This window comes from Arachis ipaensis, chromosome B4, assembly GCF_059453495.1.
Source record: "Arachis ipaensis isolate K30076 ecotype BB chromosome B4, ASM5945349v1, whole genome shotgun sequence".
Classification (NCBI taxonomy): Eukaryota; Viridiplantae; Streptophyta; class Magnoliopsida; order Fabales; family Fabaceae; genus Arachis; species Arachis ipaensis.
The window spans coordinates 123,333,998-123,358,987 of record NC_142439.1 but is presented as its reverse complement, the minus strand read 5'-3'; the positions used below and the strand labels follow the sequence as shown (position 1 = coordinate 123,358,987).

Sequence of the window (24,990 nt, the reverse complement as noted above, 5' to 3'; positions counted from 1 at the left end):
AATTTTCACCTTAGATAACTATTCATAATCATTAGGGATAAGACCTACATTTAAGCCATAATTAGGATGTGATTAAAATTATTAATTGTCATCTTATCCACTTTTATCTTAGGTGATTATCTCTAAATATTAGAACAAGATCAAATAGTAGAATGTCTAGATCTTCATTAATGTATTTAGTCACTACTTAATCACATTTTATTATTTGATTTTATCCTAATGTCTAGAAATAATTACTTAAGGTAAAAGTGAATAAGATGGTAATTAATAATTCTAAATCACATTCTAGAGAGAGAGAGAGAGAGAGTATCCTACTAGAATTAGACAATATTTTTACCACATGATAAAAATATGAATGGTAAAAAATTATTTTAGGAAATAATGTATAGATATGTAGCTTAAATTCTTTCTTAAAAAAAAAAAGAGAATAATAAAAACTCACTAACTAACTTTAATAGTTTTTTTTTCTCAAAGATCATAATTAATTCGGTTTGACTTTTAATTTTCACTGATATTAATTATATTCTCACTTTTAGAATATCGTTAAGATATTACAGAGAGAATAACAGATAAAATTATCTGTGACATAAAAATCATCTAATTAATTATTATTTATGAATTAATTTGTTTTTTTGAAAAAGGCAAATTCTTACATTATTGAATGATCTGATTAAGACTTCACAATGATTAAATAGGTGTCTTAAATTGGTTAATAGAACTCATTTTAGTCTCTACACCAAGATAAAACTAATTAACAAAAATGAGTCCAATTAATCAATTAAGACCCATATTTGATCACATTAAACTCATAGCTACATCACATTATCGTTGGGAATTCTACATTGGAATTTTAACGCAATATATCAGCATTGTACTCATGGTAATTGAATTAGGAATGAATGTAAATTTATAATTTGTAAATTTACCAATAATTTGTCATTTTCAAAAGCTATGTGCTGTTTTGATGAACATTGAAAATTTCAGAAATTAAATTAGTTACTTTTATATATATATATATATATTATTGTTTTACTTTTAGAATAATTTATTTTATATAAATTATCAAAAATGTTATGCTATTTATATACTAAAATTAGTTACTAAAATCAGTTATCAATGTATTTATGTATAAATACATATATAATTTAATTTATTTTCAATATATATTTGTATTCTAACATGTATTTTATACTAATAGCTGACTTTGATAGCTGATTTTAGTATACGCGTAACATTAATTTTAATATTTTATATAATATTTATTAAATTTAATTTTTAAAAGTCATATTTCATTAATTTGTTATATAAAACTTGTAAAATTATATACATTAACAATTATTCTCCACATACAAGTGTTTTACCCATACAAGTCATACAAGTTCATATATTCTATTTCACGTCAGACGCGCCTCTTCTAGCACGTCGATTTCACGCACCTCCTAATTTAACAGATGTTCCAATCAACGCGTGTACATTCTTCTTCGTGCTGTTACTGCACGTTTTTCTTGCTGCACGTTCTTTTTCCTCCTCCTCCTTTTTCTTCTTCGTTATCGTCGTCACCAACACTACCTCCTCCTCCTCCTCCTCTTCCTCTTTCTTTTTTCATTGGAATTTCTTCTCATCCTTCCTTTTCCTCCTTCTCCTCCTTATTTCGTTGTTGAAAATAATGAATAATTCAAGTTCAGATTATCAATTGATCCAAAACAAAATTGATTATTATTTTAAATCCAATCAAGTAGTTAAGGTGTGGATCGATTCTAGTGAATTTTTTTGTTAGTAGTTTATGATTCTGTAGGTGAATAATATTTCATCGTTGATGGTTTGAATTGAATGTAATGTAAAAGTTCTGCATTGAAGAAAATATTTTCTGTATTTACAGTAAATTTGAGTGTAACACGAAAATATTTGGGTGTAACACAAAGATATTTGGATGTATTCTTTAAGAATTTTCGGTGTATGTGTGCTGATAAATTCTGCATAATTCAAAACTCTTCGTCTCCCTCCTCCTCATCTTCTGCTGCTGTTTTTTCTTCTTCTTTTTTATCACCATCATCATCATCATCTTCTTTTTTTTTTCTTATTCATCTTTTTTTTCTTGTTTTATCTTCTCAAGTTTCTTCTTGTTTTACTCTTTTAACAAGAATAAAAACAAAAAAATCAAACAAAGAAGAAGAAAAAATACATAATGGTACAAAATTACTTGGAAGAGGATAAACTTACATTCATTCAACTAAAAGAAAGAAAGAAATAAGAAAAAAAAGAACAAAAAAATGCAGCATTAGAGAAAATATTTTTCTGTATTTACAGCAAATTTGGGTGTAACACGAAGATATTTGGGTGTATTGTTTAAGAATTTTTGGTGTATATATGCTAATAAGTTTTGGATAATTCAAAACTCTTCCTCTTCTTTCTCATCTTCTGCTGCTTCTTCTTCTTCATCTTCTTTTTTGATATTCTCATAATTCTTTTTGGAAGGAAAAAATTAAACAAAGAAGAAAAAAAAATACATAATGTTACAAAATTAATAGAAAGAGAAGCAGGAAAAAAAATGCAGCAACAACAGCACTAATAAAAAAACGACGATGAAGATGAAACACGCGAAGAAAAAGGAAGAGAAACACAAACAAAAAGGAGAAGAAGAAGGAAGAGGAAGAAGAAGAGGAGGAAGAAGAAGAGGAACGCAAAGCGCGTTATGACTGTTGAGTAGCACATGTGTTAACACGCTCGTACATGTGAGTATCTTTTTTGTTAGATTTGACCTAACTTATATAACTTATAAATTAAAATGACTTGTATATATAGTACTTCTCGTATATTAATTATATGTCAGATTGACATAGTTTCACTTGATTTATCGATTAATTTATAGCTGATTTCGAATTTTTGAAATAAACTCGGTAAAGTATGAGGATTGATTTTTGTCTAATTTAAACTCAAAGTCTTAGATAGAATATAAAATATTAACCATTTTGGTTATTCATGCATTTGTTATTATTTTATATATTTAATAAATAAAAAGAGTAAAGACGTTAGTGCTTATTAATTCACTAGTTGATATAGTTGTGCATATTAAAATCTTATTTATTTTTCTTGTTTGTTTCCTATAACGTGTGCGTTGCCTTAAGATTATAGTTTTGATCTAATTCATGTAATTTGTAACCAACGGGAAATAATCCAAGTTAAATTTTTTAGTTTTGATTGGTAATTCAGTTGAATAGGATTGTATTTGAATTCACACATGCATGAATGTGTTATTTGTTCACAAATGTATTTTATGCAACGCTTAAATCTTATTTTCAAAATAATTGAAATGAATAAAACAGAATTTCCGACCTGCCGGATTCGAACCAGCGACCTAAGGATTTCTGTTATTTCAAACTATAGTCCTCCGCTCTACCAACTGAGCTAAGGTCGGTTTTGATACTTTGCCTGCTTATTGTTTAATTAGATGCATTTTTAAGTTGTGTTAAATATTTATGTGGAACTATTTTTTTTTTTAATGCAAAGTTACACATTTCATCAAGACTTTTTAGAAGAATGTATTAATTCATATGCTTCAAATTTACAAAAGCATGTAATTTAAAACTTTCTTTTTTTGAACAAATTTTTTGATTGGCTTGGACAATCCGCAGTCGTAGGCCTAATAATCAAAAATTTTTTTCATATCTAAACTACACTTGTCATTTATTCTTAGGAAATTTCTTCCTTCTAATAAGTTTTTCCATATCCAAGTTCCTTGCTAGTATCTACTTACTTTCTAGAACTCTTGCTTAGGAAAATATATACCTTTTAAAACCTTAACCCACAGTGGATTCGGATTCTGGTGTATCATCCAAGCTTGTTTTGCTAGTTGGTGCCATATTCTGGTGATAAAATTCTTTAAAACCCATCTATGCTTCTTTTTTACTAGCACATAATTTATCCCAACTCTTCCAACAAATACCCCTTTCCTTGTCAGTCGACCTCCACTAAAATTGGGCTATCTTGGCACATAATTTCCTGGAGAAGCTTTTCAAAAATCTGAGCACTCCCATGGCATAGGTTGGGATGGCTTGGATTACTGTTTTTATTAGGACTTCTTTGCCTGCTTGATTGAGCAGTTTCTGTTTCCAGCCTTTAATCTTGTTAGTAACCTTTTCTTCTATCCATTCTAATGCTTTGCACTTTGATCTTCTCCATCTAGCTGGTAGTCCTAGGTATTTTCATCTTTGATCAAAATCAAATGCCAAAAGCCAAAAGAACTTCTTCTAGATAATTCCATTCTACTCTATCATACGCCTTGTTCATGTTTAGCTTGATAGCCAAGTTGAAGTTTCTCTTATTTCCTTCTGATTCAAGGCATAGAAGGCTTCTTGAACAATAAATATGTTGTCTTGGATCATTCTCTCCTACAAAAACACTTTGCACCGGCGACATAATGTGATTCATGATACTTTTCAGTCGATTAACCATACTTTAGATATGATCTTGAATAACTAATAGGTGATTCAAATTTTCGACTTGCTTAATTTTTGGGACCAGAACCACATGTGTTTCGTTAACCTCCGCTGGAAGGCACCCCTCTTTGAAGAACAATCTCACAACCGTGCATATGTCCTTTTCTATAGTCTTTTAGTGTTTCTGGTAGAATAATCCATTCAGTTCATCAGATTCTGAGGCTTTCAAGTTACCCATGTTAAATGCCGCAGATCTTATTTCTTGTGTTAGCTTTCTGTTCATCTCTTCAGTGACTCTTTTAGGAATAACCTCCGTACATTTCTTCATGTCCACTTTGCCTCTAGTTGCGAATAACTTGAACTTATATCACCATTTTGCATATGGGTTTGTATCCCAAATGCTATCTTTGAATTTTTTATTTGGGTCATTCTACTGTACAAATCTATTTGTATAGATTTTGTCCAAATTTTTTAATTTTTAATTTTTGTGCTATAATATGGAATATCTGGCTTGAACGGAACAGAAGGATCTTTCAGAATACAGGAAAAGGGGTTGACGATATTATCCACCAGTCGCTCATGAACTTTAAGGAGTGGCTAGGTGTAGATCCCTTTTGTTGTTGATGGCAATGCCGAAGATGACAAGAAGTATCATGTAGTGCTGAATAGTTTATGCCTTTAACTGGTGTTCTCCTATTTGTTTATTCTCATCGCTCCACTTGTTGTGTTGAGCTTGTTCATTCAAAAAAAAAAAGTAAGTGACGCGTGGAATGTTACTCCATTGAAAATTGAATCGCAACTTAAAAAGGGAGGGTGTAATCCTAATCCATGTGCGCATCAAAGTTTTGCAGGCGCTCCTTTTTTTTTTTTTTTTATTACCAAAGATATAAGACTCGAATTCAGGGGAGATTATGTCATTTGAGTTATTACTCATTGAATTGAGTATAAAAAGTCTATGCCATTTGAACTATAATTCATTGGCCGTTTTGGAGGCGCCCTTAATGCCTTAACATTAGAAGACTTTGATAAGGATTTAAATATGATTCACTGAATGGAGCTTTTAAAAAGGTTAAATTTCATATTTTATATTTGTTTATATATGTTTTAAATTATTTAAAGATTAAAAATATTTATATTTTTTCCGTAAAACACTATATATCATTTTTGAAACACAATATATATAGATTAATTTAAAAAATAAAATCAATATAATTTATTAGAATTTAAATTATGTTTATTTTATTTTATTTTTCAGTTTAATAAAATTTGATTCAAATGATAAGAATTTACATTATATTAATTTGAATTTAATTTTTTTTATCTATTTTTATTCTAATAATTGTTATTTGAATTGGACCAATTTATTTTAGTTTGAAAAAAACTTAATAACTTAAAATTTTTAAATTACAATAATCTTAAAATTTAACATTTTGATAAGATATAATTTAAATTGCAAAAATTTTAAAATTTAAAATTTGGATGAAAAAAATTAATATTCGAAATTTGGATAGAATAATGATAAAATTCAAAGACGAATAGAATATTAGATATATTAGTATCTAATAAAATAACAGAATAACCTAAATTAGTTTGTAATTCTATTTAAAAAGTGCCAATTTTATTCACTTTTTATAAAAATAATGTGATAAAAGAATTAAATTATCTAAAATTTGAGGATAGAAGAAATTAATTTGTCCTCTTATATTATTTGAAACTGATTTATCTAATTTTATAAAATATCATGAACTATTACGTTAATATTTATTTATTAGGTACTAATTTATTTGAAACAAAATTATTAAAAATTAATTTGGAGTATATTATTATTGCATGTCCATGATACGTTAGTTAAAATAAAATAAATTCAGTTAATATTAAATTAATATTATTTTTGTCAAATTTTTTTTAAGTTGTTCAAATCAATTTAACAATTCCTTAATTATTTTTTTAGAAAGCTATATTAACTATTTAACTTTATGCGTGCAATTACTTTATTCTAAAAATATAATAAATAATATTCTAATAATAAATTTCATTTTCTAATTACAAAAGATAAAGAATTTCAATATTAAAAGGATTAAAAAGATATGAAAAAGTGTATATAATATCTGGAGATACTGTCTTACTCTTTCCCTTTTACATACACATACTCATCTTCAAGAATGAGTTTCATGTTACTTCATATTCCTTTTTTTTTTTTCCTAATAAAAATAACATCCCGTAATTATAGTGTATTAACTATAATCCCACTTTCTCTTTCTTACGTTATCTTGCATACTTGCAGCAAACACTCAGGCTAAGCGTAAATTCAAAATTTCTATTTGAAGAAGGAGAAACTATTTCGTTTGAATTATAGTTCATTGATAATCTACGTATTATTTTGCTTGTAAATAAAACAGAATATTTATAAATTTGTATCTGTACCTTATACTTCACTTTTTTATTTAAATAAAAAATTTCATATTTTCCAATTAAAAGCATAGTAGAAAGAATTACGTTTTTGCGTGTTATATTTTAATTTTGCAGACAGTATGAGCGAAAATAAAAATATATATTCCATACTTTAAGTTCGTAGGTACTTCCAGCAACATTGAAAAAGAAAACATGATATGAACAAATTAGTTACAGTGCACCGTAATTGCTCAGCTGGTCTAGTTATATTGCAAGTTTCTGTAGTTTATCAAATATTAATCAGATCCTATAGTTTAAATTCTTTTAATTGGTAGATTAAATAGTTGAAAAAAATTTGATTAATTTTATTTAGCACTTGATTTTTAGAATAGGTTAACAGTGGCTCTGCATAAAGTTTACACGAAAATTTATTTTAAACAAAGAAATACCATTTGAAATTAATTGATAGAATTTAATGTTGGCACTTTTGGATTAAAATGAGTTATCATTTTATTTCTATGGCTTTAATTTTAAGAGAAATTAAACAAAATATTGGTGTACACAACTTTTTGTGTTTACCTTCTACCCTCCTTGTTAGTAAATGTATTTTACAAAGAAAAATAAATATCTATCATAGATAAATAATATATATGACTTTATAAAAATAAACAAAACTTAAGTATAAATGAAAAATAAATATCTGCTAGTTAGATAAATAAATGTCAGGCTAATAAGAAAATATTTTTTTTTTATAAATCATACAAATTCATTTTCCTCCATCATAGATGTTTACTTTTCTCTGTCAGTATAAGGTGTACCAAAAAAGAGAGTAATAGAAACATTAGATCCTTAAAAAGTTTATGATGGACTTCTATGTCCTAAAGGAAAAAAAAAAAAAATATATATATATATATATATATATATATATATATATATATATATCAAATAAGTCTCTTTGAGAAAACTTTATAATAAACTTATAAGTTTCTAGAAAAAATAAGTCTTTAAAAAATTATAATTATACTTATAAATTTCTGACCGAATAGGATAAAATATTGAAAATAATGAATTGTGTCTAATATTGCAACTTTGCATGATTTAGGAACTACAAGACTAACATTTCAATTTTTCAAGAAATTATTTATCATTTTTTTCTCAAAAAATTATAAATCTATTACAAAATTTTCATATAGTATTTTATTTAAAAAAAAAACTATAAATCAATTACAAAAATTTTTCAGACCTAGCTATCTATCCTATTACTTAACCAAAGGAAAAGTTCACATAATAGCGACACTATAATCTTAAGAAGTGATTGATTTAATCATTTTGACTGGTATAGCATACATAACTAAACACTATTGTGTCTAAGATCGAATTCCAAGAAATAATGCTTACTAGCCAAATTCCTTGTTTCCATCGGCACATTAATAACAAAATACGGAAACTGACCACTTCTTCCTTAGCCCTTGTGCACGGAAACTGACCACTAAAGTTAAGAGTAAAATATTATTTTGATCTAATGTTTAAGTTAAATATTAATTTGATTTTAACATTTTAAACATCTTATTTTTATTTTAAGATTTTATTTTTATTTCAAAAAGTTTTTTAAATATGTTTAATAGTGTCTTAAATTTGATACTAATAGTTAACGGAATGAAAGACGTAAGCGTTATTAACGTTATTAGTTAATTCATATTTTTTTCCATATATTAAAAAAACATTACAAAAACCTTTTTGAAACACTACTCAATTTTCTTTTGGTACAAAATTCTAAATCCTAATAATCAATTATCAACGCTTCAAAATAAAAAAAAAAATTATATTAGTAATTATTAGTGGATCGGTTTTACTTACATACAAAAATCAAATGCTATTATTAATTCTTCAATATGCAAATTGTTTGTATTAAATTTAATGGAGACAACATTAAACCTACTTAAAACTTTTTTAGGATTAAAATAGAATGTTTGAAAGTTTTTGGGATTGAAATAGATTTGGGACAAAATTAAAATTCAACCCAAACATTGAATTTAATTTTGATGCACTATAAGTATAAAATAATTTTACACATGCACGTAAAATAGTTTTGGTCATGAAGAAGAATGGATGCGATTGCACAAGAATAGATACAATTACATGACTGTGTAAAATATTTTACGCTGTCAGTGCATCAAAATCAAACTCCCCAAATATTAGGAACCAAAATAATAATTTACCCAAAAGTGAAAAACCATCTCCTCAAATATTAGGGACCAAAATAATAATTTACCCAAAAGTAAAAAACCATTGTTGTCCTGTATCTTGCATTATCTAACATTAAAAAAAAAAAAAAACCCTCAAACAAGAAAATGTGACCTCTTTAGTCAGCCCAATTTATTACTTAAATAAAATAAAATTGAAAAAACAATTTTTTTCCATTAAATTATATTAAGCATATTATTAGACATTTATTTCGAAGATACAACATTGTTTTACTAGTTGCGATTTGATGGTCATACACTACTCATACTAAATTTCAAGTCATGATAACCATACCCAAATGAATTTCCAGGTCGAATTAGAAATTAACAAAATACTAAGCACGGCGCAACAGTAACAAGTCGGTTGCAAAATTGAATCTCCACCAAATTAGCAATTCAACTAAATAGATTGCAAACATGGCGAGAATATCAAAATGATAAACAAACAAAAGCCATATATATTATCAAGGACAGAAAAAAAAACCTCAGATGCATTCAACATTAGTCTAGTCTGAGGTACATCTCAAACTGAAACAAAAATTTCTTCATTGATCTTGCGCGGTACTACATCTAGGTGTTTGTTGCCCTAGTGTAAATCTGCTGACTCGCGTGAGCGGACACCAGCCGGATCGAACCTCTAGCCATCAACTCTCTTATCGCCTTCCTTGCAAGTGACCCATTAATCTGTACAGTGAAAGGAAAATAATGACTTCTTTGGTTTGGAAAGGATAGAACCTTGCTTCTGTAGCACTCATGAGAATCAATATCAAATTGTTTTATGCTTAGAGAATGCATTGGATATGAAACCATAACAAATGTTGCAATCAAAATTGTCAGTATGCCATCAAGAAAAAGATTCTCAAGCATTATATATGGAAATGGTTAACCAAAAATATCAATGCCAAGGTCATTACAGTTTAGTTTAATGAATTATATCCATATAAACCAACAATCTTATTGAAAATTAAGAGGGAAACCAAATCTAGAAAATAAAAGGATTGAGTTGGATAGAAGTATAAAGTTGACAATCATAAATAAAAAAATATGATGTAGAAGCAACAAGATACAAGCACGCGATATCTAATAGAGAAGTCATTGTCTTGATTTTCTCATAAGAGGATACCAACTGAACTTATGATACTACAACTTCAAAATAATAAAAAAAAAAAACGAAGCAGCTCGGTGCAAAAGGGTGTCATGTAATTCCACAGCTGAACCCGTGACCTTGAGATCACACGAAGACAACTCAACCGTTGCTCCAAAGCTCCTCTTCAACATACTACAACTTACCATTAAAAAAAAAAAACACTAACCATTTATAGTGCCAATCAGTCTTGCATATAACAAGCTTCTTAGGATTAGCACCAAAAAATGCAAGCTAACACCAACACAAGCATGATTGCTGAGTTTGAAACTTTGAATTAGTGCTAGTCTTACGAACTTAGAATGTGAATAGATCAACAGAATAAAACACACATTCAAGAACATATTGTATAAAGAAGTGGCCACAATCCAAATCACAACCTAACCTACAACCATGATCCTACTACAGAACACACATCAAAACAACAACACATCCACACCTACGCTATCACTTTTCAATCTATTCAAACAAGTAAGAGAAAAGAAAGAGAGAAGTACCCTCAGACGATCAGAGAGAATGGAAGGAGTGATGAGCTTGAATTTGGGTGCTTCAGAGAGGAGCTTGTCATATGAAGCCTGATCAAACAGCACCTGGTTGTTCACCTTCTCCTTCTGCTTTCCCTTGCTCCACTTCTGTTAATTCCACATCAAATTCTCAAGCTTAGAAATTATTAATTACGTAATCAAAACAAAATATATCATCAAATTCAGATATACAATATAACTAAATATGCCCAAGTCAAAACCCTAATTATCACATCATAGTTGATACAAAATCATATTAGCACCAACACCAAATCATAATAACAATCATATAAAATATAGAAAAAAACTCAAAACTGAAAATTGAAAAAGGAAAAGGGACCTTCTTCTTCTGCTTGCCACCGCCAGATTTGGCGGGCTTGGAAGATGGTGGAGGAGCCTTATCTTTCTTTGGAGCCTGCAATCGAGAATAGAACACAGTTAGGCAATTACATATGAGAGAAGAAAGAGATGAATGAAGAGATTCGCACCATGGAAAATAGCAGGGATGTGAAATTGGCAACTGAGAATTAGGAACTGAAGCTCAGAAACTATATAGGTAGGGTTCTTTCCTTGAATTTTTTTATGTTCATTATATGTTTGGATGTTAAATTCACGGATGGGCCCACAATGAGATTTTTGGAAGGCCCATTTATTTTCAGGCCCACTATTAAAATAAAGTTGAAAAGCAAATGAAAAAAAAAAAACCCCACTGAAATAACATATTCGGCGTTTCGTGGTATACCGAAAAAAATATATATATTTTGTTTCGTGAACAATATTCTGTTTTTATTTCTAATATTTTATATTTCTTAAAAGGAAAAGTCAAAATGGAAAATGAAAAAAATTTAATAATTATAGTGTATAATTAGTGAAAACATTTTCTATTTCCATTTTCTATCATTATTGATAGCGGGTTAATTAAATTCAAGGTAAACCACCGAAAATACATTTGAAGTATTTTAGGGCTGGCAAAAATATTTTCGAATTTTATTATAGATAAAAATATTTTCAAATTATTTAAAAATGTGACAAAATGTCTAACATTAAATATATATTATAAAAAAATATTTTAAAAATTAAATTTTGATGCAGTTTTTTTGTAAGTATTATTAGAAAAATAAGATATATTTATTCTTAAAGTTGTGATCTTTCGCTAAGTATATATATTTTTTTGTAATTTATTTTTCAACAACCAATATTTCTTTTAAAAAATAAAAAAAATCTAAAAGTCAAATTTTTTTTAAATAGTTATCTAACTATTCCTATCAAATTGTAGATCAAATACGTATGCGATTTGTTAAATACAAAAATCATTTGTCACTTATATAAAAATATAATTTTTTGACATTTTTATCGCGTTTTTAAATAATTTAAAAAAAAATTTATCGATAACAAAATTCAAAAATATTTTTATCAGAGGCAAAATAATTCGAGTAAATCTTTTATAATTTATCCTTAAATTCAATAAATAAAAGAAGTTTGTTACTTGAAAAGCCTTGGCCTTGAACGTTGAGCATGTTCTAAGTTCTAACCAAAACTAAATGCGGTAGTTGATTACCACCTTGGTCCAGCTTGACAATGACTAATCGACATTACACCCATTGTTTCTAACAATTTGTGGGCTGAACCAGGAAAAGACGTCACTGTTATGAATTCTTGTGCATTGTTGTTGAACTCATGCTTTGTGGGGTACTGGTTTTCAAGCTGTTTATGAGAGAATCTTTTTGTAAAAGATTGTTGAACAGTAGTTTTATAAATTGCTTAAATACAAGTTTATATTTTCCATAATAATGTAATTTGTCACTATAATCTTGACACTGATTTATTCAGTTGTCTTCTTATCATTTGATGACTGTTGCTTCATTCGAAGAAAATAATGTAGATAGATTAAAGTTGAACCCAACATGTCAACATGATTAATAATAATTAAACCCATCATGAATGGTCTCAATTGCTTGTTGACCTGGTATTCACTCTTGCTACATAAACTTCCACTTCAAGTTAAAAAAAGGAAAATAGTTTTTGTTTTTTCTAACATCCAAATAACTTGATAATTGCATCCCTGGGTGTAGTTATATGATAAGATCATATAAAATTCTAACGTGAAAGGATTCATTCCCCTCCCTTCACCATGGAGGTTGTGAGGATGGTGCTTTCAGTAAAGCCATGAGATCATTGCAGCTTCAAAATGCAGAAAATGCCATTTGAAAGAACACAATATTCAGTGAAAACAAAATACTAAAATCTGATAATGAGAATAGAATTTAAGATCCAAATGGTCAAATTTGCAATTCAGTTATACAATCTGTACAAGAGATTGAACTAGCCACCTTATTTCTGACTATATGTCAAATTAACAAGGGGACTTGACCAAGATCATAACATAGTTAAGCTTATAACATAATAACACCCTAGGTAGTAAAAACAACATCCAAGTAGTTTGCATAGTACACATCAAGCACCTAATAACTAGGCACAACATGAGACTGCTGTTGTTGCTCTTCCGGCACCACTTCATGCTGTGGTGGTTGTTCTCCCTGCCATGACCAAACAATGTCCTTGAGTGCCGGCCGAATGTCATGTTTCAGAAGCTTCTTGTACTCCACTGTGTCACCATTGACCTTTCTCAACTCTACCAGATGGAACTGTGGGGTTATCTCGAAAATCTCAGCAGCAATGCCCAAGATCCCTTTTCTGCCTTCCTTGGAACCTTCTAACTTCAACAAACCTCCGTCTTTCTTCTTCACTTTTAACCGAAAGCGCTTGCAAATGTCTTCCAACTTAGAGAATATGGTCGAGGCGGACTTGTTAGATGTGAACCGGACCTCTTTCTTTTGCTCAGTATCCTCAAACAAACCGGATAAGTCAAAGCCGGAGGAGAAAGAGATTATGTCAAAGGCATTTAAATTGAAAGGTTTTCCCTGCTCTTTCTTGGGCTTTGCAATTGGACAGTTCTCGCATGTGTCGAAAACATCTTCGGCATCCAGAGGGGCTAGCTCTTTGTTTTCAGTTGCAGTAATCACAGACTTGTCTAACCCCTTTTTAAACCAAGAACTTTCCATGATTTTGGCCATTGATATCCTTGTCCTTGGGTTTGGATCCAAGATTTTGGACAACAATCGGCGAACATCAGGTGCAAACCACTTAGGAAATTTGAATTCCGCCTTACCGATTTTCCTATACATCTCCATCAGATTTTTATCCTGAAATGGAAGATAACCAGCCAACAGAGCAAACAAGACTACCCCGCAGGACCATATATCAGCTTTCACCCCATCATAACCCCTTCTGTTTATCACTTCTGGCGCAACATAGGCCGGCGTACCACATGTTGTATGGAGTAATCCATCTTGGTGCTTCGATTCAGCAAGAGCACTCAATCCAAAGTCTGAAACCTTCAAATTCTCATTTTCATCCAATAGTAGATTTTCTGGTTTCAAATCTCGATGGCACACCCCCCGGCTGTGACAATAGTCGACTGCACTAATCAGTTGCTGAAAGTATCTCCTGGCAACATCCTCTTTGAGTTTTCCTTTAAGTATCTTGTTGAAGAGCTCACCCCCTTTTGCATACTCCATGACGAAGTAGATTTTGGTTTTACTGGCCATTACCTCATAAAGCTCCACCACATGCGGATGCTGAATTAGTCTCATCACCGAAATTTCACGCTTAATCTGTTCAATCATCCCAACTTTCAATATCTTCTCTTTGTCAATTACCTTAATGGCCACACTCATGCCAGTTGCAAGGTTCCTAGCATGGTAGACCTTTGCAAAGGTCCCTTGGCCTAATAACTTCCCTAGTTCGTATCGCTGCATAAGCACACTTCCTTTTTGTTCCATTTCTAGTAAGACCTACACGGGATGCTGAAATCAGTGCTATAATACACTAAGTAGATGTAGTTAAGTGACCAAAATGGGGATTAAGAAGATTCTCCAAGATCAACCATCTTCACAAAGTTCATGTTCTGGCATTGAACAACTATTGAGATTTCCGGTGACCGGCACATGAGCGAAAAATAGACGTCGGCAGTGGATTGAACACCCAATCTCATCAAGGATAAACAAGGCTAGCCCAGATGGAGCCAAAGCCTCATTAAACTCCGAGAAGGAACTATTTACTTGCAAGCACATCATTCAGCATTCCCTGGTTTTGTAGTGACACTAGAAAATACTGAAGATGATGAACTTCTTAAAAAGCTTTGAAGAACTACCAAAGAACAAAGCAGAAACTTGTTAACTTTCAACTACACAGCAGCAAAATTTAGTAGGCACACCTGAAAGAAAGAAATAAATAAAGAAAAGACTTAGTAACATAAATAAATTATATATAATTTGTGGATATTTAAGCTACACAAAACGTTACGGTTGATTGGAGCAAACAATAGAAATAGCTAAGCCTTCAAATACTAGGTGAGATCAAGTACATGAATCAAATACCGACATATATGCCATCGTAATCTTACTTTCTTTTAATATTTATGACATCAGTTAGGTGCTGGACTTTAACAATTTGAATGTATACAGAACAAATGCCTGGGTGGTACCAAGATTGAATCTCATAACTTCAACACCAAGGTGGCTTTTCGGGATAATTTTATAGGATATAATTTGAAGGGAAATTAACAACCGCTGATTTGCAGCGTCCTCTAGTACAAATATTATAATCAAATGCTGGCTCTAGAGATATTAGAAGTAAATAATTCAAGACCATGAAACAGAAAACAAGTGTGTGAACTTGAATATTGACACAAGCATATGACTTCAAATAATGAATAGATCCAAACCAAAGGTAGCAGTGAGTCATGCAGAAGCAATGAAACTGAGTGAATCAAATAATCAAACAGCTGGTTTACATAAGAACACTGACACGCACTATCTATTTTCCAATTAATTCTTTTTAATCCTTGATTTATGGTTATTTGATTAGTAAGAATGTTAGCAAAATTGTGTGCAATATCAGAAGTATTTAATAAATGAAAACAAGCAAAGTAGCAGCAAATATAATAAATATAAAAACAGATAATTTTAGCAGTTGCCATTGGAGAGGATTACATTAAAAACCAACCAAGATTCATCAAAGAATTAAGGAGAGAATAAATTTTATAACCCAAAACACAACTCTTCCCTCATCCCATTAAGCATAAAATTTCTCAAATCTATGAGCAGGAAAAAAAACTTACTCAAATTATGACTCAACATGAATAATTTTCCAACAAAACCCAGAAATTGCACAGTAATTAGGAAGCTCAGAAGCCATGGTGAGCGATATTCTCAAGAAACAAAACAGTGAGGAACAATTAGAGAATGCCGTGCCGTGTTGCAAACCAAATCAAATCAAATTGAGCTCAAAAACGAATAAAGTTTCAAACTTTGATACAACATCATGATGTGTAATAAGCATGTCGAATATATAAAAAAAATAAAAACAAAAATAAAAAGAGAAAAAACCTCAGAAACGATAAAGGGTAACAGAATTTACCTGCGAAAGGGTTGGAGATTGATGATTGTTTGGTTTTCTGTTTCTGTGGCTGCAATGAAAATGGAAATTTGGAACAACTGAACAAGAACAAGGAACAGAAAAACCATTAAGAGAGAAAATCAGAGAGAAAGAGAGTGATGTGGTTTTGAACGTTTGATTGAGAGAAATTTGAGAAATCTCAAAATGCCTTATTAGGTGCTTCTTATATAAACTTGTGTTGTGTTTTTCACTTTGATGGTGACCTAATTATTATTCCCTACATTTTTTATTATATATTTCATTTGCTAATTATTATTATTTTTTTTTATTTTTATTTTTAATTATTAGGGTGCCATGCTATAGGCCAAAATAGGTATATGAACAAAATAAAATTGAAGATTTTCTGATCCGATGAATCTGAATGCAAGCTTCAACTTCAACTTGGAATAAGTTTTCATAAAAGAAAATAATCGGTTATATTGGAAAATATAAATAAATTTATACTTCTTTTTTAAATAAATATATTATTTTAAAGTATATAAATTTTAACTTAATGATAAAACAAATGAAATGTTATTGTTAGAATAAATTATTTTATTAACCCATATCATCCATATTGAGTCATAAAAAATATATCATAATGCAGAAGCGTACCTAAATTCATAAACATGAATTATACGATCGGAAGAGTTTGGATATTGTGGTTGTTTTGATCTTCCTCAATCAAAGCCTTCTGTATCTCTATACAGTTGAATTGTGACTCTTTTGATAACAAAAGAGCAACAAAGACGACTTTGGTATATTGGGAACTGAAACCTGCCTATTTATATTTGAGTATGTCACTCATTAAACCCTAAATCCCAAATAAAAATAGTATCTAAAGTCCAAAAGATAATATATCTAAAATCCAAAAGATAATTATCTAAGGAACAAAAATAATATCTGGTTTTATTCTCATTTAATTCCAAATCAAAAATAATAATTACTTATTCAATTTAGCATTTATAACAATAAATAAGGTCACCATTATATAAGTCATTTAATTTAAAATAGTATAATTTGTGATTATAATTATTATATATATTACCCACAAACAAATTAAAAAATTAAAACAGTTATATGATAAAAAAAATCAATTTCAATATTCTAAAATAAACTACAAAAAATATCACTATTTTTCTAATTGGAATCTAGTATTATTTGAAAATAAAAATATAAAATCTTATTTGAAAGAAAAATTATTTTTGCAAATTCTATTTAAGTTCGCATGTTGCATGACATCACAATTTATGAGTAACAAATTGAATTATTTTAGGAAATATTATAACAAATTTCCTTAATTGAAAAGCCAAATTTGACTTGTTATATTATGCAATACAAGAACCCAAAAAAAACCCTCTGAAATTTTAAAGGTGAGTTTGAACAGAGAGGGGCCATTATTATGTGAGTTAGATGCAGGGGCCAGAATAGTTTAAGAAATAATCAAATAAATAGTTTTATATTGAGGCTGGCCAATCATTTATGTTTGTCTTGTAGCTCCTCTATTTTAAAATATATTGGGCTATTATTATTAATGGGCAAAGATATTTTGCTTAAAAACTGTAAAAAAATTGTTGCTAGTGGAAGGCTTTCAACAACCCATCAAATATATAAGGTATAAGGTATATTCTGTTTTTCTTAGAAGCAAAGTTCCATCTAACGACATACTAATCACCTAATTTGCCAACTAGAATTGAGTGTTTAGTCCACTGAATCATTCATTATTAGTTTTAATTAACATGCAAAGCAAGTTAAACTTGACTACTTGTCTTATTCATACTTAAAAATTACCTATATATGTATAAGGGTGGGGGGATTGAATTTTTAATATTTCTTGTAGGGTTAAGTACGATTTTGGTCTCTAAAATAGAGGACGAAAATTTATTTCGTTCCTAACCTTTTATTCGCTATAAAATAATCCCAAAAATTTTAGTTTATTTAAAAATTGTCTTTTTTACCAAATTTTTTATTTTTATTACCAAATTACTTCTTCCTAAATAAATTATAAAATAAAACATTACCTCTCCCTAAATAAATTATAAAATAAAACAAAAAGCAAAAAAAAAAAAAAAAAGAAAGAAAGGGAACCAGAGGGGAAAAGAGAATGGGGGAGGAGAGGGAAGAAAGAGAATCGGGAAGGGAAGGTAGCGCCGCCGCTCCTTGCGTCCTGCGCCCCGCGCCCCACTCTCCGCGCCGCTGCGCTTGCTGCCGCCTGCGATGGAGAAGGGGAAACCGCATTCAGTGCGGCTGCCGCTATTCGCGCATCGCTCGTCATTTTTGCTTCTTCTTCTGGTTTTGTTTTTGTTGTTGCTTCATTATCCATTGTTGTTGTTGGTGTTGTTCTTCTAGTTGATGTTGTTTCATACCTTCTGTTTTTTGCTTCTGCATTCTATTTCTGCCTGCTTCTATTTTAGCATTCTGCTTTTGCCTGCTTCTGTTTCTGCATTTGGTTGATTTTGGGAAGAAGGGAGAATGATATTTTCGTCCGAATGACGATTTTAAAATAAACTAAAACCTTTGGGACCATTTTATAACGAAAAAAAGACCGAAGACGAAATAAATTTCCGGCCTCTACGTTAGAGACTAAAATTATACTTAACCATTTTCTTGTATTAAGAATGTAAATTAATTTCATTTTATCATTAATGAAAAATAAATAAGTTATCCTACAATAAAGTGTACTTTTTCAGATTTTAATTTGCATTAACATAAAAAAAATTAGGTTACTTTTTAGATAATAAGCATAGAAATTTTTTTTTTAAGCCTGTGTTTGGGTAGAGTTTTTTCTTACTATGGGCTTGAAGAAATAGGTGCCTCCTATTTCTTTTCGGCTAGCTAAATGATTGTGTGAAAAAAACTCACACGCCCATTTATATTGTTTAATTTAAAAAGAAAATCAAAAATCATATCCGACGTTTTTTATTTTTTAATGTTTATTTTAAAAAAATTAGAATTTGAATTCTTTAATTTATATTTTTTTAAAATTAAATTCAAAAATTCGAATTCAGACCTTTTAATTTTTTATTGAAAAATTTAAAATAATTTTTAAATTGAAATTAAACTTTTTAATTTCTATTTTTAAAAAATTTAAAATATTTTTTAAATTGAAATGGAATCTTTTTATTTTATTTTTTTAAATAATTCTCATATTTTGGTTAAAAAATAATATATTTAAAAATAAAATTTAATTTTGATGCATGGACAATATAAAACGTTTTACACAATCGTATAATCACATACGTTCTGTTGGATAATCATTTATGTAATTAATAGAAAAAATAATTATTTTTGCTGATAATAATATAATATTATATAATTAAATACACATATAAAAATATTTTATATTAACAATATATTAAAATTAAATTCTTAAAAATATCACATTCTAATTATATATTAAAATCTTTTTCCTAAAACTGAAACCCGCAATATAAAATACTTTATTTATATCATCGAGACATCGACGCTTAAAAATGATTTTATCTAATTTCTTATTGGTGGAAGCATTATACATAAGATCGAAGAAATGAAACTTCGAGCGTCCGTGAATAGCAACGAAGGACGAATGAGGAGTTTACACGTAGCGGGTGAAACTTCGTAGATGAACGACGTTGATGGCGATGGATGAAGCGTTCTCGTGCGGTGGCGTCTTAATCGTACACGTGTCAAAGGAAGTCTGTAAGGTCGCCGCAAGGGAGCAGACACGTAGTAAGGTGTGTGAGTGTGACATCACGCGCTTCTTCTCATTTTATAAAATACAAAATCTTAATAATTATTTATTCATTTTTCATTATATATTATCTTTCGTCTTAATTATTTTATAATAATAAATTAATATTAAAAATTTTATAAAAAATACTATTCTTCTACATAGTGTTCATATAAGAATTGCAAGTAAATAACCATTTTGACTTCTAAATATTTTTAAAAAAGTTATTTTATTATTTACATCTTTTAAAATTTATTTTATCAAAATTCTAATTTTTGGAAGTGTAAAATGACTGTTTACTCTGAAAATTACACACTCTGTGGCTTGTGGAAACATGCCACCCACAATGTCCAAATCAACTAGTACAGTAGATTCTGTAGCAAAGCAATAATAGTACTATTAACGTGAATGAATGAATGAATCTAATCTCGTGTTGAAACTCGAGTGTGTTGCGTGTTAAATTTAATCTTCATGTCACATAGGAGCTAGGATCACGTGCAGTGACGGATCCAGAAAATTTTGGTAGTGGGGTAAAATTTATATAACATGATAATAATTTTTATAATAAAAATAATATGTGTATATAAAAAATTAAATATTAAATTATCTATTAATCACTATATATTTATGTATAAATATATGTATTGTTTAATTTATGTGTATTTTATATTTTAATATATATTTTATACAGATAATTATTTTTTATGTACATATAGCATGATTATTGTTATGATTATATTTTGTTATTGTAAAATATAATTAGCCTTCAAAATATCTAATATACAAATTAAAACACTAAAATAGTAATTTAAATAATAATATATAATTTAAAATTCTATTCTTTTAGGTTTTATATTTTTAAAAAATTAAGTAATTTTTCTCTTAACACTATCATCAAAATTTCTCTCTTTCCATATATATTACTAAATAATTATTTAAAAATTCACTTCCCAACACAATTAGAAGCCGACTCTTATTGATATTCATAGTTAAAAAAAGTTCTTTCAATTAATATAGTTACTACGCAAAAATTAAAGCTAATTTGAAAAGAAGATAAATAATATTCTTTTGAGTTAATTTTTAAAAAAGAACACTAATTTTGTTTAAATTTGAGAATTGATCATTCTACCGAATATCTAATATAAAATTTTTAAACTGACGATTAAGTATCAAAAGTTGAGTAAAAAATTATTGTGACGTCAAATTTAATAATCTAATGGGGACAAATAAATATTATTATCATATACTACTAAAAAAATTTTCAAATACCAATGCACTTGCATCAGTCCCTGACCACGTGAGAAAATCTATTTTTACTTTTGCTAATAATAACATCTTTGAATTGGATTGTTTTCTTTTATAAATTAAAAAAATATTATTTCTAAAAAAATAAAAATATATTATTTACCAGGATACAATTTTTTAAATTTACTCTTTCTCTAACAAAATATAAATCTAATTCAAAGGGTTTAATTTTATTGTGAAAAATAAAATTAGCTGCCAGCAAAACTACACTTATATTATCGCAATATAGAGTAGGAACAATGTCCACTTGAATGTGAAGTTCTTTGAGAAGATTTTAGAGTCAAACTATTTGAAAATCTGCTTCAGGCCTTCAGCTAGTCCCCTATATTAAGCTTCTGTGTTAAATCTGTTGATAGATAATTGTTTTCTGCTACACTAAAATACTAAGTTTGCACTAAGATAAATTCCATAACCATAAGTGAATTTTCTATCATCAACATCTAATCCCCAGTCTAAATCACAAAAAATATAAATTCTTAAATTCGTTGTGCTGAAATTAAACAAAAGATCTTGTTTTATGGTCCCTGCAAGATATCATAACAATCTCTTCACACGTTTCCAATGACTAATCAATGGTCTTTGCATATATTGACTTAATTTGTTAACACAATAAGAGATTTCTAGCCTTGTTAAAGTAGCATACTGTAGAGACCCTATAACATATCTATATAATATTGCATCATCAAAGATATCATTTTCTTCTTTAGATAGTTTAATACTTGTGATTATAGGAGTTGAAACTCCTTTCAATTCTGTCGTGCCAACTTTCTTCAATAGGTCAGAGATGTATTTTGTTTGATTAAGATGATACGTTTCCGAATCAATTTTGCATGTTTCGATTCCACGAAAATAACTAAATTCACTAAGATTTTTTAAGAAAAAAAATATTGTGAAGCTGGTTTATAGTATTTTGAATGGCAATTTTATTATTCTCAATAATAAGTATATCATTCTACATATACTAGAATATATATAGTGATAGTAGGATCATACTTGACAAATAAAGAATTATCTGACCTGATTTTGATGAAACCAAATGAAACTAAAGTTGAAGAAAGTTTAATAAATCATGCTCTTGGAGCCTGTTTTAAGCCATACAAAAAAATTTTCAATCTACAAATCTATCCAACATCACCTTGAAAAAATTCTGGAGGTTGTTTCATAAAAATCACTTCATTTAAATTCCCATTCAAGAATGCATTATTAAAATCAAAATCTTGAATCTGTCAATGATACTTTAAAGCAATGGTGAGAACAATTCTTATGGATGAAGGTTTGATTACAGGAACAAAAACTTGTTCATAATCAACTCCTTCAACTTGGTGGTTACCCTTTACAACAAATCTAGCTTTATACTTAGCAATATCTCCATTTAATTTTTTTTTAATAACATAAATTCACTTGCTATCGATCACCTTAGCAATAAGGGGAGGAGTTTTTAAACTCCATGTTTAATTCTTATATAAAGCTTGCAGTTCCTTCAACATGGCTTGATGCCAATGAGGTGACTGTAAAGCTTGTGTAGTGGTGGTAGAAACATTATTATAAAGATCAAGATTAAAAGAAATAGCAGTTGAGAAGAGTTTTGGTTTTGCAATACCAGATTTAGATCTAATTTGCATTGAGTGAGTATTAGTTGATATTTTTATTTTGGAGAACTACCAAATTATATTTCTAAACCTGAAATAGGGATACTATCTGAGTGATGTTGAGGTTTATTGACTTCAGAAAAAGAAATTGGCTCATTTGACTTTTCTTTAGAGGCTTACTTAAGTGATGATACATCTAAAGAAGAGTGAGAAAGATGATCAGAATTAGAACTAGATGGAACTGGTTGGTAGGAGGAATGAAGAGCAGAACTAGATTCATTGTTAAGATATGAATTTGAAGAAGTATGAGTTATAATAGCAGTACCAAAGATGTATGAGAAAATTATTGCTTAGGCAAAGTAAAAGGTGAGGATGAAAAAAGAATAGAATATGAAAACTTAGATTCATCAAATATAACATGATGAGTAATAATGATTTTCCTAGTTTTAGTGAGACACTTATATCTCTTATGATTAGAAGTATAATCTAAGAAGATAGATAATTGAGATTTGTAGTTAAATTTATTGGTAGAATATGGTTTAAGACAAGGATAGCAAGCACACCCAAAGATTTTAAGAAAAGAATAGTCTGGTTTTATGATGGTGAAGGAGTTCATAAAAAGTGATATTTTAAGTATTTAGAGAGGGTAGTCTATTGATGATGTAAGTTGCTGAAAGGAAGGCATCGTCCTAATGACTCAAAGGAAGAGAAGCTCGTGCAAGCATTGCAAGACTAGTTTCAACAATGTGACGATGCTTCCTTTCGACCCGTCTATTTTGTTGATGAGTATATGGACAAGAGAAGCGATGAGTGATACCGTGAGTAACAAAAAATTTAGTGAATTGTGTAGATAGGTATTCACAGCCATACTCATTTTGTAAAGCTTTAACCTTTAGACCCGTGTGAGTTTTAAGATTAGCTTTGAATTGTAAAAAACCATGAAATGCGTGAGATTTAGAATGGAGAAGATAAACACAGGTATACTTAATAAAATCATAAAAAATGAGATATAATAATTAAATCCATGATATGACGTAATAGGGGCAGGTTCCATAAATCTGAATACAACATTTCAAGAGGAGCATTAAAATTAAATTTGTCAAGAAAGAAAGAAAGAAGGTGCATTTTTACCATACAGCAGAATTCACAAACATGAGAAGTAGCTTTATTTGATTGAACATTCAAATTAAAATGTTTCATTATATTTAGAACAGTATTTATGGCACAGTGGCCAAGTCTATCATGCCACAATTCATATGAGTGCAAATTAGCATGAAAAATTTTAGGATAAAAATTGTCAATTTGCACTAAATTCTTATCAGCATTGTCAGATTTAGTTTGAGTAACAGCCACTCTATCAAAATGATAAATTCCATTTCTAAAAATTCCTTAAAAAAGAATCTCCTTTGTAATATGAGATTTAACACAACAATAGTTAGCATGAAATTCAAAGAAACACTTGTTATTAACAACAAATTTATGCACACTTACAAAGTTTTGAATTATTTCAGAAAAATGTAATAATTTGTCAAGCAAAAACTTTTGTTTTGTATCAAGATTAACAAGATATAAATGACCATATTGAGTAATACTACTACCAGTACTATTACCTAGCATAATCTGTTCAGAATCATTGTAATCAGATGAACAAACCAGATTGTTTGGATCAGATGTGACATAATGACTAGCACCTGTATCAGGAAGCCAAGAAGAATCTAACAAGGCGAAAGGAGTTGCAAATAAGCATGAGGAGCATGAAATGATGATGGAGGTGGAAGAGGCAAAGATGTATTTGTTTGCTGATTGTGAAATTTTAAAAAGAAGGGTGAAAGTTGTGATCAAAACGATGAAAATAAGAAAAGGCCACATGTCCAAGCCTCCTACATGCTTGACATTGACGCCCAGAGTCCAAAGAAGAGTATCTACCACCACGAGAAAATCTACCACCCTTTCCACGACATCCATAGAAATTTGCATACGAAGTAGTTGTTTGTATATAATTGGCAAAAACTAATCCAAAATCAGATTTTCGAAAATGATCAAACATATGTTCATGAGCCAGAAGGAGGGATTCAGCTTCCATTAGAGAAATTGACTCAATGTTTGTCATTACAACAGAGATATATAATGCATAATTCTCAGACAAGCCT

General features: G+C 29.2%; 2 protein-coding genes and 1 non-coding gene across 3 annotated transcripts; all 3 read right to left on the bottom strand.

Annotated features, from left to right (window-relative positions):
• Positions 1-3,327: 3,327 nt before the first annotated feature.
• Positions 3,328-3,415, bottom strand: TRNAY-AUA (transfer RNA tyrosine (anticodon AUA)). Its single transcript is given in 2 exon segments — positions 3,328-3,363; positions 3,379-3,415. It is a non-coding gene; the product is annotated as a tRNA-Tyr (tRNA).
• Positions 3,416-9,458: 6,043 nt separating this feature from the next.
• On the bottom strand, positions 9,459-11,315 carry LOC107639601 (small ribosomal subunit protein eS25x). Its single transcript, XM_016343147.3, has 4 exons — positions 11,227-11,315; positions 11,079-11,153; positions 10,712-10,846; positions 9,459-9,754 (listed from the first exon to the last, which is right to left on the bottom strand). The coding sequence occupies exons 1-4, from the start codon at positions 11,227-11,229 to the stop codon at positions 9,641-9,643; spliced, it is 327 nt and encodes a 108-aa protein (XP_016198633.1). The 5' UTR covers positions 11,230-11,315; the 3' UTR covers positions 9,459-9,640.
• A 1,686-nt stretch (positions 11,316-13,001) lies between these two features.
• Positions 13,002-16,463, bottom strand: LOC107639602 (CBL-interacting protein kinase 2). Its single transcript, XM_016343148.3, has 2 exons — positions 16,220-16,463; positions 13,002-15,014 (listed from the first exon to the last, which is right to left on the bottom strand). Exon 2 carries the CDS (start codon positions 14,578-14,580, stop codon positions 13,201-13,203), a length of 1,380 nt encoding a protein of 459 aa, XP_016198634.1. The 5' UTR covers positions 14,581-15,014; positions 16,220-16,463; the 3' UTR covers positions 13,002-13,200.
• Positions 16,464-24,990: the final 8,527 nt, after the last annotated feature.

Excerpts from the sequence above, each read along its gene's own strand:
- LOC107639601 (XM_016343147.3), bottom strand. Across the intron at positions 10,847-11,078 it reads GTGGCAAGCAGAAGAAGAAG|AAGTGGAGCAAGGGAAAGCA; the intron begins GTCCCTTTTCCT and ends TGGAATTAACAG. Across the intron at positions 9,755-10,711 it reads TTCTCTCTGATCGTCTGAGG|ATTAATGGGTCACTTGCAAG; the intron begins GTACTTCTCTCT and ends TTCACTGTACAG.
- LOC107639602 (XM_016343148.3), bottom strand. The coding sequence starts at position 14,580 with ATGGAACAAAAAGGAAGTGTGCTTATGCAGCGATACGAACTAGGGAAG.